Raw genomic sequence first — 13,292 nt, 5'->3', positions numbered from 1 at the left:
TGCTATTTGTCATCTTTAATTGACTGACAAGTAAGTCTGTATAAATTATAATGCAGGTTCTGATAATCTTATTACACAAGATACAAACTCAGATAAGTTTGATTGTATTCTAATCAGGTTTCTCCAAGTTAAAATCTGAACTTTTATTTATGAGATGGATGGTATAATATGGGAACCATACACTCCAACAGTGATTAAAGTAAACCCATGGTTTAATATTAATGGCAAATATTTTTCGCACCATAGAACTAAACTCAAATCTTTTACTATGGTGAATTCGTTTGATCCAAATTAGAAAAACAAGGGCTCAATTCGCTTTGCTAATCATACAAAACAATTCCCAAATGAATCTCTCACTGAGACTCTTTTTGTTAACATTTTATTGAGATTTAATTAGACTAATAATGGTAATATAATTAGTTTCAAATATATTTAAATTGTTATAAAATGTAGTTTTGATTAAACACTAAAGACAAAACACAGATATTCTCTGTTTCAGCAGCACAATAGGAATATACAATATTGACAAAAAAATGAAACATTTTGTATTTTGTTATATTTCATAATAGACAATATTGGCAAAATGTAAAACCTTTTGCAGTTTATGCTCCAGAGTATGTCTACATGAACCATACCACTTAAACAAAGCTGTTGAACAGTATATTTTCGGCCAGGTTGACTCAATAGAACTAGAAGACATGGTGGTCGATACAATCTTATTCCATCGTGTTTTGACAGACGACATGAACCTAACCTAACGCAGCTGTATCACATCAGGTTAGGTTGACACACACAGCACAGAGGGTCGATAGATCAACCAGCAGCAGCACACGAGCCTTTTTTGGCTACTGTTGCCGTGGACGATGTTAGGAATTAATTTTTCGGCAAGATCTTGTATTGATAATGGGAGAGTCGGACTGCTGCACAAAGATTCTCAATTGGGTTAAAGTCTGGACTCTGTGGTGGTTAATCCATGTGTGAAAATGATCGTTCATGCTCCCTGAACCACTCCAATCCTGAAATTGTCATCTTGGAATATGCTCGTGACAACAAGGAAAAGAAAATCCATTGATAGAATAACCTGGTCATTTAGTATATTCAGGTAGGCAGCTGACCTCATTCTTTGGGCAAATAATGTTGCTGAACCTAGACCTGACCAACAGCAACTTATAGCAGTAACCCCACAGGCTTGTATTTTGGACACTAGGAATGATAGGTGCATCACTTCATCACTCCATCTGGAACAGGGTAAATCTGGACTCATCAGACCAACTTCTTCCATTGGACAGTTCTTAAAGCACTTTTAGTAGTTTCAATCTCCTTAGATTTTTGCTTTGCTTGATTCATGCTATTGTGTTAATAATGGCATGAATTCAATAGTTTGACTCTTCTGAAACAGATTAACATCTTTTCCACGACCACAGGATGTGTCTTCCGACATGGTTGCTTAAGAGATGAGAAGCTACTTACTGCATCAGTGATGGTTAAATAACTTGTTGCCAGCTAAAAAATAATCATCCATGCAGTAATTATCCAGTGGGAGGCTCTTACCTATTTGCTTAGTTAAATACATGTGGTGATGTTTTTTTGGATGGGCAGTGTATATCACACACCACAAATGCACACTTATTGCTTTAGGGACAAGACTGTATAATATCACACATCTCATTTAGCCAAAAGAATGACAGCAAGAAAATGCAGTGAGTAAACCACTGCAATTTAAATGGACAAATAGGTACACAAAACAAAACCCAGGCACAGGGTATGGTCTTTCATTTCATTTCAAATCTAACAAAATAAAAATTATATTGTTTAAATCTTCTGAATCTCATAAAAATTGCCTGTTAGAAAACCAGAAAAGGTAGTGCAACTGGCTAAATTTTATTCTAATATACCCAGCACAACAACAGGGAAGAACTGAAATGTATGAGAGAAGGAGGTACAATCACGTGATGTGATGTACACACATATAAAAGCACATAAATGGGTCTGGAGAGACTGATGGGATTTTTAAAAGCTTTTAGAGGGCATTAGCCTTGGGCTCTTTCCCACTGCACCTCAATGCCAATCTCAGAGCAGGAGAAGAGCTGGAAGCAGTAAGGAGAGAGGAAAAAAAACCCACACACACACTGCAGCTTCACAGCTCAAGCTAAACCCTTTCAATTATAGCCCTGAAGTAGAAGCATGGGGTGCCAAGAAAAAGCTCTCAGCCAGGAGAGGGAGACCCCTTTACCTTTATTGAAAATCTACCTTTACTGCCTGGATGTGCAAGTTCAAGTTTTATATCACTCCCAAAAGAAACTGTGAGTATATAATGGATCACAAAAATGGGACTGCAAAGTCTCACCTGTGTCCTGAGAGCCTATGGACTCCGTTATCTCAGTCCCATCCATGCTGTCCTCCTCGTCCACAACAACTCTCCCTCTGGTGCGACCCCTAGGGTGAGAAAGAGAAACAAACCAATGAACAGAGGCACCTAAAAACAAAGAGCCATGAAGAAAGTGCCTGGATCTAACAATGTGGTCATGAATTAGTCAAATATAGACACAGTTGTCACTGATCTTTAATGGAGGCACTCAAGCCACTGGGCAAAGCTGAAGGGTGGTAATGGGTGGGTGTACAATAGATGGTGGTACATGGAGTAAGAAGTAAAGATGGAGGTAGACTAATCTGGATTGCTCTGCTGTAAAGATTCAGGTAAAGTGATCAGAAAGTAAAAAAGCAGTAAACTCCACAAACCAATGAAAATGTATTGATTCTTATACTGACTTTGTTCATAACTAAACCAAGTATGCAGTTATGTGCCAAACTGATCTGTGCAATCACTAATTAATTTTGATAAAAAGCTATTTAACTGTTAGCACTTATAGCACACATTAATTATAACTTAATAATGTTTCCAAAACAGGCAAACCTGGTGAGGCTCAGGCAAAACACTGACTGGAAAACCTGTACAGTTTGTGATGTACAGTAAATTAAGGATTTCCAAATAAAGACCATTTTAGTTTGGCAGAAGTTTTAGCGTAGCTCAAGAGTGGCCAACCCCAGCCCTTTAGGGCCACTGTCCCGGTTGTCCTAAAACTATCCCTGTCCTATCCACTGTTGGATCAGGTGTGTTCAGCCAGTCAGAAGCTGCAAGTGCAGGGATGGCTGGCAAACAAGCAGTGGCCCTCGAGGACCAGGGTTGGCCACCCCTGATTTAGCTGATGAAAAAAAAAAAAAAGAAAGAAAAAGAAAAGAAAAAGTCACCAACTGGATTTAACTAAGCAAACAGGAATTGTATGTTTCAGCTGGCAACACAATGAGGTCAGCCAACTACCTGAATGACCAGGTTTTTTTTCATCAATTAATTTTTTCTTCCCTGGTGGCACAAGTGTATTCCAAGATAACAATGCCAGGATTCATCGGACTCAAATTGTGAAAAAGTAGTTCAGGGAACATGAGACATCATTTTGACACATTTGGTCAGAGTTCAGAGCTTCATTCAACACAGAATATGAAAGATACTCAAATATATTGATATTTAAACACCATTGCACTAAAAGTACAAATCACACAGACTAAGACTTTGTGTTAAAACAATGCAACATATTACCATCTGTAACTGTGTAAGAAAGAAACAAACAAACAAAATAGTGCTGTTAGCTGAAAACTCTATTCAAGGTAGGTACTAGGTGCTTTTCTATCATGGAGACCAGCAGACTGCGCAATCATGTCTAAACCTTCCTGCCACAGCAACTAAAGACTCACTAGTCTATGTAGAATACTATGAAACACTGTGTAGATTATTATATGACACAATTCAAGCTAAGTTTTAAACCAAGTTATATATTTATCAATTTTACAGCAGTTAAATAAACTAAAGTACATTTTTTTGAAAAATATAGCAGAAAAGAAAAAAAATCCTAAATAAAACCTTCTCATGTAGCAATCTTCTGATGATCCAACTATCTCTCATTACCACCTCATTTTTTCCCCTCTTTTAATGCTAAATGTATTTTTTAATGCACTTCCCTGTCAGCTCTTAAAATGTCATCACTATAAAGCAAAACATATAGCCATTAAAAAGAAAGTGCAAGTCAAGATTCAGTCCAACCACATGTCTGAGTGCCAACTCATACAGATGCACACCCCAGCACACACTCCTGTTTTAAATACTGTACAGAGAGATCTGTCAGTGTCAGCATACTTCAACTCTGTTAACCTAATCTTGGAAGAACCATGTGGAGGGGATAATTGTCATGGATACAAATTAAATAGCTACATCAATTGTTAGCATGCTAAGTGGGGAGAGGAAACACAGCCCAAATGAGAGCAGCGTGTCTCAGGGGTACTCAGAAGGACACAGGGGGTTGGAAGTGAGGGAGGAGATAGAGGGGTGGGGGTAGAGGGGTAATTTTCGATGCCAATGGAGAGAAAAATCACAAACGGCTGGATGCCAAATCAGCCCCTCCCTCTAAATAACTTCCATGTCAAGATAAGGAAGAACAGATAAAAAAAAATAATAAATAAAAAAATAAAGGACAGAAAGGACCTCCAGCAAACCTCAGGTGGAAAAAAAGACGATGACTGAATGTAATAACATAACAAAACATAACATAACATAACATAAAATTAAACTGAGACAAACTACTGCAGCAACAAGTTGTGTGCAGTATCTGACAGCAAACACAAACAATCAAAAAGCATAACGGATCAATATGCAGTTACATCATACAACTTTTTACCATTTTGCCTCTAAATTTTCCAAAGTCACGTGTCACTAAATTTTAAGAAGGTCTTACAAACTACTGCTTAAAAGACAATTAAACTAATAAATAATAAATCAGAATAAGACTGCAATTACATCTATTTTTTAAATTACACTTTGTCAGCTTGATACAAGAGGTCAGACACAAGTAAAGCTGCACATAGCTGCGTGTCAGGACCTGACAAAATGCAACAGTTTAGAAAGACACCATTTATATATTTTGGGCATATGTGCTCATGATTAGAGCGCCACATCTTCCTTTTCACATGCTTCCTTTACACGTTCGTACCAAATGCTTTTTCTGCCCATACTCATGACATTTCACTGGGTTTTGATTTCAGGAGGCAAACCGAAAGACAGAAATTAACTATGCGTCTCTAAAATCTAGTGCATACACACCAAGTAGTTGGGAGTGACGGCATCTTGACATCAACTGCTACACAACAGTCATCTGTAATTATATATAACTACACTAAAGGCATCAAATTTCTGCATTCAAGACAGCCAGTTATTTCACTGACAAACACTCAAGACTAACATCAACCCCATACCATGCACAACTTATCCCCTCCACAGTCCCACCACAGGGAGAGAGAGAGGGAGGAAAAAAAACACACAGAAAAGGTGAAAATAATGCTGTGGTAAGTAGTTCCAGCTAGCAGGGTGCTGCCTGGAAAACCCGACACGGATCAGTGTCATTTCTAAAGGGACTGACTAGCAGATGGAGCGTGGGCAAATCTAGTAAATTCCAACAACCGGGTCCTCCAAGACTGATTGCTGAAACATTATCCTTTGTCTCAAGCAAGCTGCCTTTTAACACTTAACATTAATATATCATTTTATTTTTAATATTTCTAGATACTGCTTATATAATTTAGAGAAGACATCCAGTTGGTCTGAACACACAAGACAATTTACAGTTTTGTGAAGTTGTTGTACCATCAAGAGCACATGATAGAGCATACTGTGTTCCTTGGTTACAGCGATTGTTACTGTCACTTTCTACTACCACAGGTAGAAGAGTTTGATTTCTAAATTGTCAAACAGGGACCTGCCACCTATCAGCCTATAAACTAAGGAGCACTCAATTGTCTAAAAGCCCATTTGTGGTACAGTCTGAAATTTATCAGCGAAGCCTTTAGCACTGTTGAGATCCAGTTGTTGTACTATGGAATATATTCATTAATTAAATGAAATACATGAATAAATTGTTACTTGTTGATACTAGTATTGATCTAAACTAATAATGACTTTAGCCCAAATCTGCAGCTTCATCCGAAACTGTATTTTTACATAAGCAAGTAGAGTTTTCTGACAACTTTGGCCATTACAAAAACAGAAATAACCAAACGAAAAGTAAATTTCCCTTCATAATTTATTCTCGACCAGTTCATCAACATGAAGTAATTCATGTCTAAGGTCATCCTTCCCTTGGCATTAACACATTGTCTGGATGCTTGCAGATTAAATGATCCACTGGGAGCACAGTATTAAGATTGATTGAGAGGACAGACTAAGGAGAGACTTAAGAACCTTGAGGGCATTATATTACAGAGTAGCTCTGAGCTGCATTATTTGTTGCTACTGTATGGAAGTCACATAGAAGCTAGACAACTGCTATTAAAACAGCCTGCATGACCAGCATTAGCAATCGTAATACAAACCAGAACATGTTATCAAAAATCTGACACTAGTTTTGAAAAACCAATGTTTTTTTTTTTTCCAAAAACAGACAAATATCACACATTCTACCAAGAAGACATAATCATTGCATGTTAGATAGCCATAGCGACATTTTAACTGGTAGTACAGTTTTTTTGTTTCTGTTGAAGTTGAATATTTTCATATTATTCATATTTCAGGATATGATTTTAGAGCTGCCTTATAGCAATGTCTGCAATATGATTAGCTTTATGAAGAGAAATTGGATACTTTAGCAGTAGTGCTTTAAACCCATGGGCAATTCAGTTTTACCAGTGTTAACCAGTAGGACAGCATCAGACTAAATGGACAGAATATACATTTGAAATGTCATGATACTGTATGTGATGTTTGAGGACATGTCTCCAACACTGAGACATGGTGAGTTTTTTTCAGAGGGCATAACTTTAAAATTTAATTTCCTGACCTCTGAATGAATGAGATGCACGACTGCCGACTCCTATATCATTGGAACAATCTTATATGTAGAGATAATGTGCAGTAGACCAGTACTGGTAAAATTTTATTTTAAATGAATGTAAAAACCTACTTTTTTCTGTTTTTAGACGTGGATGAAGGTGGCGCCTGGGGTAGGATGACAGTGGCATCCTTGCGCGGCCTGCCACGTGGTCGCTTGTCTGCCTGGGCAGGACTTCCTGTGGACGTGGTCCCCACACTGCTGCAAGGCGGTGAGGGTCCCTGGTCAGAGGGATCCACAGACTTATCCTCTGATGACATTCTGTAAAATAATGGTAAGAAAGAGATTGTGACAGGTGTTAAAAGTTGATTTAATATTCCCAGTTAAGCATGAACCATTAATGTTTAAAAGGGTATCAAAATGTCTATATTTAAAGGCTTTTACGACTTTGCTCTCTGTTTGATTTAGGAGCATCTATGCAAAATGTGTGGTAGGATGTAGTTGATGTAGTCTAAATGCTTATATGTGATGTGTTAAAGTCTATGCTACTGATAATTGATTCTGATAAATATTCACAAAATGGCATGCTTTTTTTTTAAGTTATGCCTGAAAAGAAAGAAGGCTCCATGGTCTGGTCTGATCATTTCCAATAGACTTGAAGGATCTGGCAATTTACAGAATATGCCCATGGCGTATTCATTTTGTCCACCCCAAGATTTCATGCATAAAAACCTTCAGCACCAAGAGTGGAAAAATGTTGACCCCTGTGTTTCCACTACTTAAACAAAGCCTTCTGTAATCACTCCATATCCAGTGGCTCCAGGTTTTCTATTTGCCGCAACCCACCCACTGAAAGAAATCCCACTACAAACCACTTGATGGTAAATATGGTGAATGCTACCCTTTGATTGCATTTTACAAAATGAAAGGAAATATAGGCGGCATGAGTGCACTGGTGAAACAAAGGTAAACAAGTCAAGATTACCATTTGGTGAGTTGGGCCATAGTGGGTAATTTTCAAAATCAGAGGCAATTATGGTGCTTTATGGCAATATTAGATTTTCTTTATTTTGCAAAACTTTCAGGTACAATGTTAACTGGATAAGTCACACAATAATTCACAGCAGAATTTGCAGAACATTTACTGTATCACTACATCAGGAATGAATGCTGGATCAAATTACTTTTACTATCATTTCTGACACAAAGTAGATGGATTTTTGTGCAATTCTTTTCAAAGTGAAGAAAATACATATTGCAGAATGTACAGAACCAAAGGCAAAATGCAAAGGGCCCAACAGAAAATGTAACTTACAACTGTTACTGGAGTTCGTGAGAAGCATTATACTCGTTTGTTTTAATGTATAGCTTTAATTAAAATGTCTATGGGCTGTTTGTGTCTAAAATGCACAATACAGACTTAGAAATGACACACAACATTCAACTATGATGCTCAATGTGTTTGGCAATATTTTGCAATACAGCGGCATTGATTAAATTAGTGAGTTTTTATGATCAACAGAAATAAAAGCTATTCAAAAAAGGCCCTGAAAATGTGTTGCAGTTTTAGTTATGAATGCAATAGTTGGTGTGCTAACAATTGCTTTCTTTTCAACAATGCATTCCTATTTCAATTAAATGCAGTTTATTTATAGAAACTAAACTGAGTTTTCTAAAGGTCATCTTCTTATTTGATTCTAAAGTCCTAAAACCAAAACCTAACATTGACTACTGGCCAACCATTTACCTATGATTTCTTAAGGTTATTCAATTCTACTATGAAAAGCTCACCACTGAACTCAAAGAAAAATTTGGCACCAAATTAAAAGCAAAAACATTACTTAATGTTGAGACATGTCTGTCTTAATAAGGCTTAATGAGGCATTTTTTCACCAGTGGTGTCACTGCACATTGATTCTCCAACTCTTTGTAACTATGCTGGGCGGATTCTTCTAGAAAATATTCCTGCATTTGGTGTTACGATGATGGCATTCAACTAGGTTGATACCCAGAGGGAATAGCATAAGATTCATATAATTGTTGTGCTCAAATGTATCCGTGACCTTGTATGACTTTTATAAGTTAAGTCTCTCCACTCACATCACGTTTTCTTTGCGCTGTTTACTTTCTCTTCAATTTTCACCAGTCAGTATGTTTTGTGTGACACAAGATGCTCTGAAATATACATTTAGCTGTGCATGTCTAATCTTGATTGTGTAAATTAAGACTATTAAGATTTATAAAGGACTGTTAGTGCTTGGTAGGTTACTCTACTGAACTTAAAATTACAAACGGTTGTTTCCAGTAAACAAGCTCAGACAAGAAGACTGTGCGACTTGCCTGGTCCATTATGGGGAGGATCAACACCCAGTCTATACTGGACACATTTCAGACACATCTTTAGTTGTCCATTTCACGCACATCAGTCAGAATAGATTCGCTTTAACTGTTACCTGAAGGATTTTATTTAGAATTAAAGTCTGCTTTCATCACTCACTTGCATAACTTCACTGATTAAGTCCTGCATGCACAGTCAAAATGCTAATTTCACGTCAGTACTGTGTCTGAACATATTAAGTGTGGACAGTGATGGCTCACTGCTGCCACTTTTGCCACATGAGCAATGTGGACAAGGACAACGTTAAATGAGTAGTAAAGACATTTTAGCATTTAATAAGGTAAGGCCAGGTATACATCTAAGAGTATACAATCTAAATGTGGTCAGTAACATCCAAGCGGATGATCATTTTGGTTTGCTTAGATGTTTGCTAGACATATATGCAGGTAATTGTTCGCTAACACTTTAGTTAAAACTTCTTGATAAGCCCATGTTAATGTAGATCGTATCCATATTTCAGTGAAATTGTTTACGAGTCTTAAAATAGATTTTTTTTTTGGATGAAGCTAAACATATATTGTACATCTACTTGTGCTATCCTAAATATAAAAATATCATTAAATCATAGGAAGGTTAATGTTAGCTGGATTATTGATAAATCTTAGAATTCTGACAATGACGCTTGTGGGTTCAAAAAATATTTTACATCCATGTTACTACAAGTACCTGATAATGTCAATCTATCAAACGACAGTCTTACTTACTTTTTAGGCTTTCCAGGCTACACCTAGACAGCAATATAAAAACAGGGAGAAAAAACAGATGTAACATATTTTCACCCAACTGTAAAAATGTTGATGATTCCTCTTCAGTAAGCAAATGCACGCAGTCAACACAAGCATTTGCTACCTTGTTTATCTGTACCCAAATTGCAATTACATCAGACTACATTATGACTAATGGTATGAGTCATGAGAAAGTCAACTTTGCTAGTCTTCATTTACAGTAAAGCAAGGAAATTGTTTTAGACCATGGTGAGCCTGGTTTGCCTCATTACACTCTACGTTTTGCTCAGTTATTTATTTTTTTTTTTTTACACGTCTGCACAATGCAATGCCAATTTATACCATTTATGCTGTTCAATCCAAAGTGACACAAACTTGCATTTAACATATATTATTGTACTAGATTGTGGTAAAATCACTGTTGCTAGTGGATAGTCATTTGATGCCCCTTGTAATGACACTGTATGACTTTCATTTTAACATTTAAAGAAAGATTACATACTAGTGGACCAGGAGATCTCTAAATTTGTGCTGTTTGATACTGTGCAACCGAGACATTTTTTCCACTGTCTATCTGTGGAAATTCTCTCTTTCTCTTGTGTCTATATTAGTCTCCACCAGCCTCCAGGCTCTTTGGACAGATGGTGGTCCAATAACACCAAACTCCATAAGAAATATTAGTCATTACAATGGTTAGACTGTCAGTGCAATTATGCAGAAATTAGAAATCTGATCTTAGATAAAAACGAGTGCCTATACTAGTACCCAAAACGATGTTAGAAAGATGAAAGACCCTTCTGTAACCACATTTAAAACAGGTAAGCAGGTAACTGAATATGGTGAGATTAAAGTGTATTGGTAGCGGATCCGAGGTTAAGATCTTGTGACTAGTAGGCAGTCACGACCACCATGGGCACAATTGGAGACATGCTAACGTTAGCTTTTGTTAACTCAAGCCTGGGCACAAAGCAGTTGCATACAGCTAACGAGAGCTAGCCTGTTGTGTTGAACTCTGTCGCCTTTTCTTTGACGACCATAGACAAAAGTAACACTGACATCGCTTAAATGTGAAATAAAACGCATAAAGAGGTGACTCAGTCTTTCATATTTATCAGACGACACTTGATTAGATTCGGCTTTGAGAATTTGCCTGTAAACTTTGAGAGAGGCTCACATAGCAAACAGGTTACCTATGGTTGCAGTTGGTCAACTCATCGTACTAGCTTGTAACTAGTTAACACCTAAGACAAAACATAAGCGCTTTATTCTTCTGGTGTCCCACAGCTAATGTTTAATAAAATAGTCTGAAGATGACGGCAAACTTAACAGGGATCTAGCATTAACTACACTTTGCGCTAGCCAACTTAGAACAGGGTGCAAGGCAAAGATGAACATTTGTACCCAACACACACAAAGGCTCCGTCTATTCAATGAAACGCAACTGTGCGGAGGCACTACAATGCTACACAAAAAGTGAAAATGATACGCTGCACAATGACGTAAGCTTTGATTTCTGCTTATTTTTTATAAACCAGTAATAGTCCTGTATGTGAGCTGATCGCTCACGGTGTGTTGAACTGTTAACACATGACATTATCCAAGGATTTGTGATTATATAGCATCTATCGGCCGTTTACTAAATGTTCCGTTCCGTTGTATAGTCTGAGTCACGAAAGCCGAGGCGGCGACAAACCCCAACATCAGACTGGAGGTGGATAATGTTGGCTCAGCTTTACTTCAAAAAGGTGAAACAAAATCTAGCTTGCATAAAAAAAAAAAACCGTGAGCCATCTCATTAGGACTTACCTTCCAGCCCTATGAATAGCGAATTATCCTCTTCATGTCCAAAATACTGGGGGATGAAACGTCGCACTTTTATCACCCAGCTAGCTAGCGAGCTAAGGGAGCTAGCTAGCCTCTCTCCAATGAAGCAACACCGCAGTTCTCAGAAATGCATACCGCATATCATTATATTCCAACGTTGTAATGTTATTCCCAACTTTGCCCATTTGATGGAAAGGCAGATGCTGTAAATCCAACAGAAAACCGCTTCACTGGCACACACATTTGCGGGGGGGATCACTTTCCTTTCTCCAATGACAGCTGTCGTCGCACGAGTTCGGGTTATATAGCTAGTTGGTGTTAGCCACCCAAGTCTACGGCCAACAATCTTACCATTAACGTATAAACAAATCAAAGCCCAAATCCAAGCGGCTGCAAAAGTCAACACTCCGCAAATGAAACTTTAAATACAAATCCTCGGCGAATGTACAGCGACGTTAAAAGCAAACGCTGGGTGCCGACCGCTTGGTTGGCAACTGGCTCTATTTTCTTCAGCTGCGACAAGCTGCGGGACCAAGCGGCCAGTTAGGAGACTCTCGCAGCCAGCCTGCCACGCAGTAATAACCGCCTCCCGAGACATCTAAAAACAAACATTAGCTCGCCAAAAACAACATTCCGCCTGCGACAGTGGCCGAACTGCGAAATGATTAGAAAATCTCACAAAATTAAGTTGAAGATGACGCTTCGGCGTACTCTATAACGGTGGCCATATCTAATGATAAGTGGCACCGAAGCACAGCCCCTCTAGGCTCCTCGAAAACTAGACCCACCTCCCCCCCACCACCACAACTACGGCAGAGAAGTCTCTCCACATCGGCGTGGCCCCGCTGAGAAACAGATGTTGCGTGAGCGTGTCAAACGTGTAATAACGTCGACGTTAACGCACGATAAATACACCCCGCAAACCTTCTAACAATTTCTTCAAAATACTCTCTGACCCTGCGGAGGGATATGGGCATTTAGTAAATAAAATAATGGCTGGGGAGCTCGAAGAGCTGGAGCCTGGATCGAAGCCGGGTTGGAGGAGGACTCCCAGCTTCGGATGCTCCATCCAGCTCATGCAAATCGTCGCCAGCTGTAGCAGCTGTAGCAGCTGTGGCTGTGGCTGTGTTGAGCCGAACTACCATCAGCCTCTTCTGCAAAACAGGGGACGCACAAAGCGGTCTGTACTTTAACACTCCCCGTGGTGGTGCAGGGCTCGTCTAGATCGTATCCAGTCAGGTGGACCACGACCTAATGTGCGAACAGAGGCTAAACGCATTACTGGGTGCAACCTCCTCCTGCTTTCTGTGCAGTCTCACTAACACACGCATGCACACCCATGCATGCATTGAACTGGGTGTTTGGTAAGGGTAGCCTGCAGACTGGCAGATGCTGTACATGCAAGGGTTAAATTTCGGAGAAGCCCCCAGGGGTCGGCTTCCAATGGCTGTACAATATGTAACAGAGCCAGAGGGT

At 38.7% G+C, this 13,292-nt stretch overlaps 1 protein-coding gene across 1 annotated transcript in view; it reads right to left on the bottom strand.

The window, feature by feature from the left end:
• Positions 1 to 12,663, bottom strand: part of kmt2cb (lysine (K)-specific methyltransferase 2Cb) — a 56,461-nt gene extending 43,798 nt beyond the window's left edge. The window contains 3 exon segments of the mRNA XM_026374519.1: positions 2,348 to 2,436; positions 7,002 to 7,190; positions 11,799 to 12,663. Of these exon segments, the coding sequence (XP_026230304.1) occupies positions 2,348 to 2,436; positions 7,002 to 7,189 (277 nt within the window). The 5' untranslated portion in view covers position 7,190; positions 11,799 to 12,663.
• Between the last annotated feature and the right edge of the window lie 629 nt (positions 12,664 to 13,292).

The sequence above is a fragment of the Anabas testudineus genome, chromosome 17 (assembly GCF_900324465.2).
Source record: "Anabas testudineus chromosome 17, fAnaTes1.2, whole genome shotgun sequence".
In the NCBI taxonomy this organism is placed as follows: Eukaryota; Metazoa; Chordata; class Actinopteri; order Anabantiformes; family Anabantidae; genus Anabas; species Anabas testudineus.
Note: the sequence above shows the minus strand (reverse complement) of the source record. Positions and strands in the feature narration are given on the sequence as shown.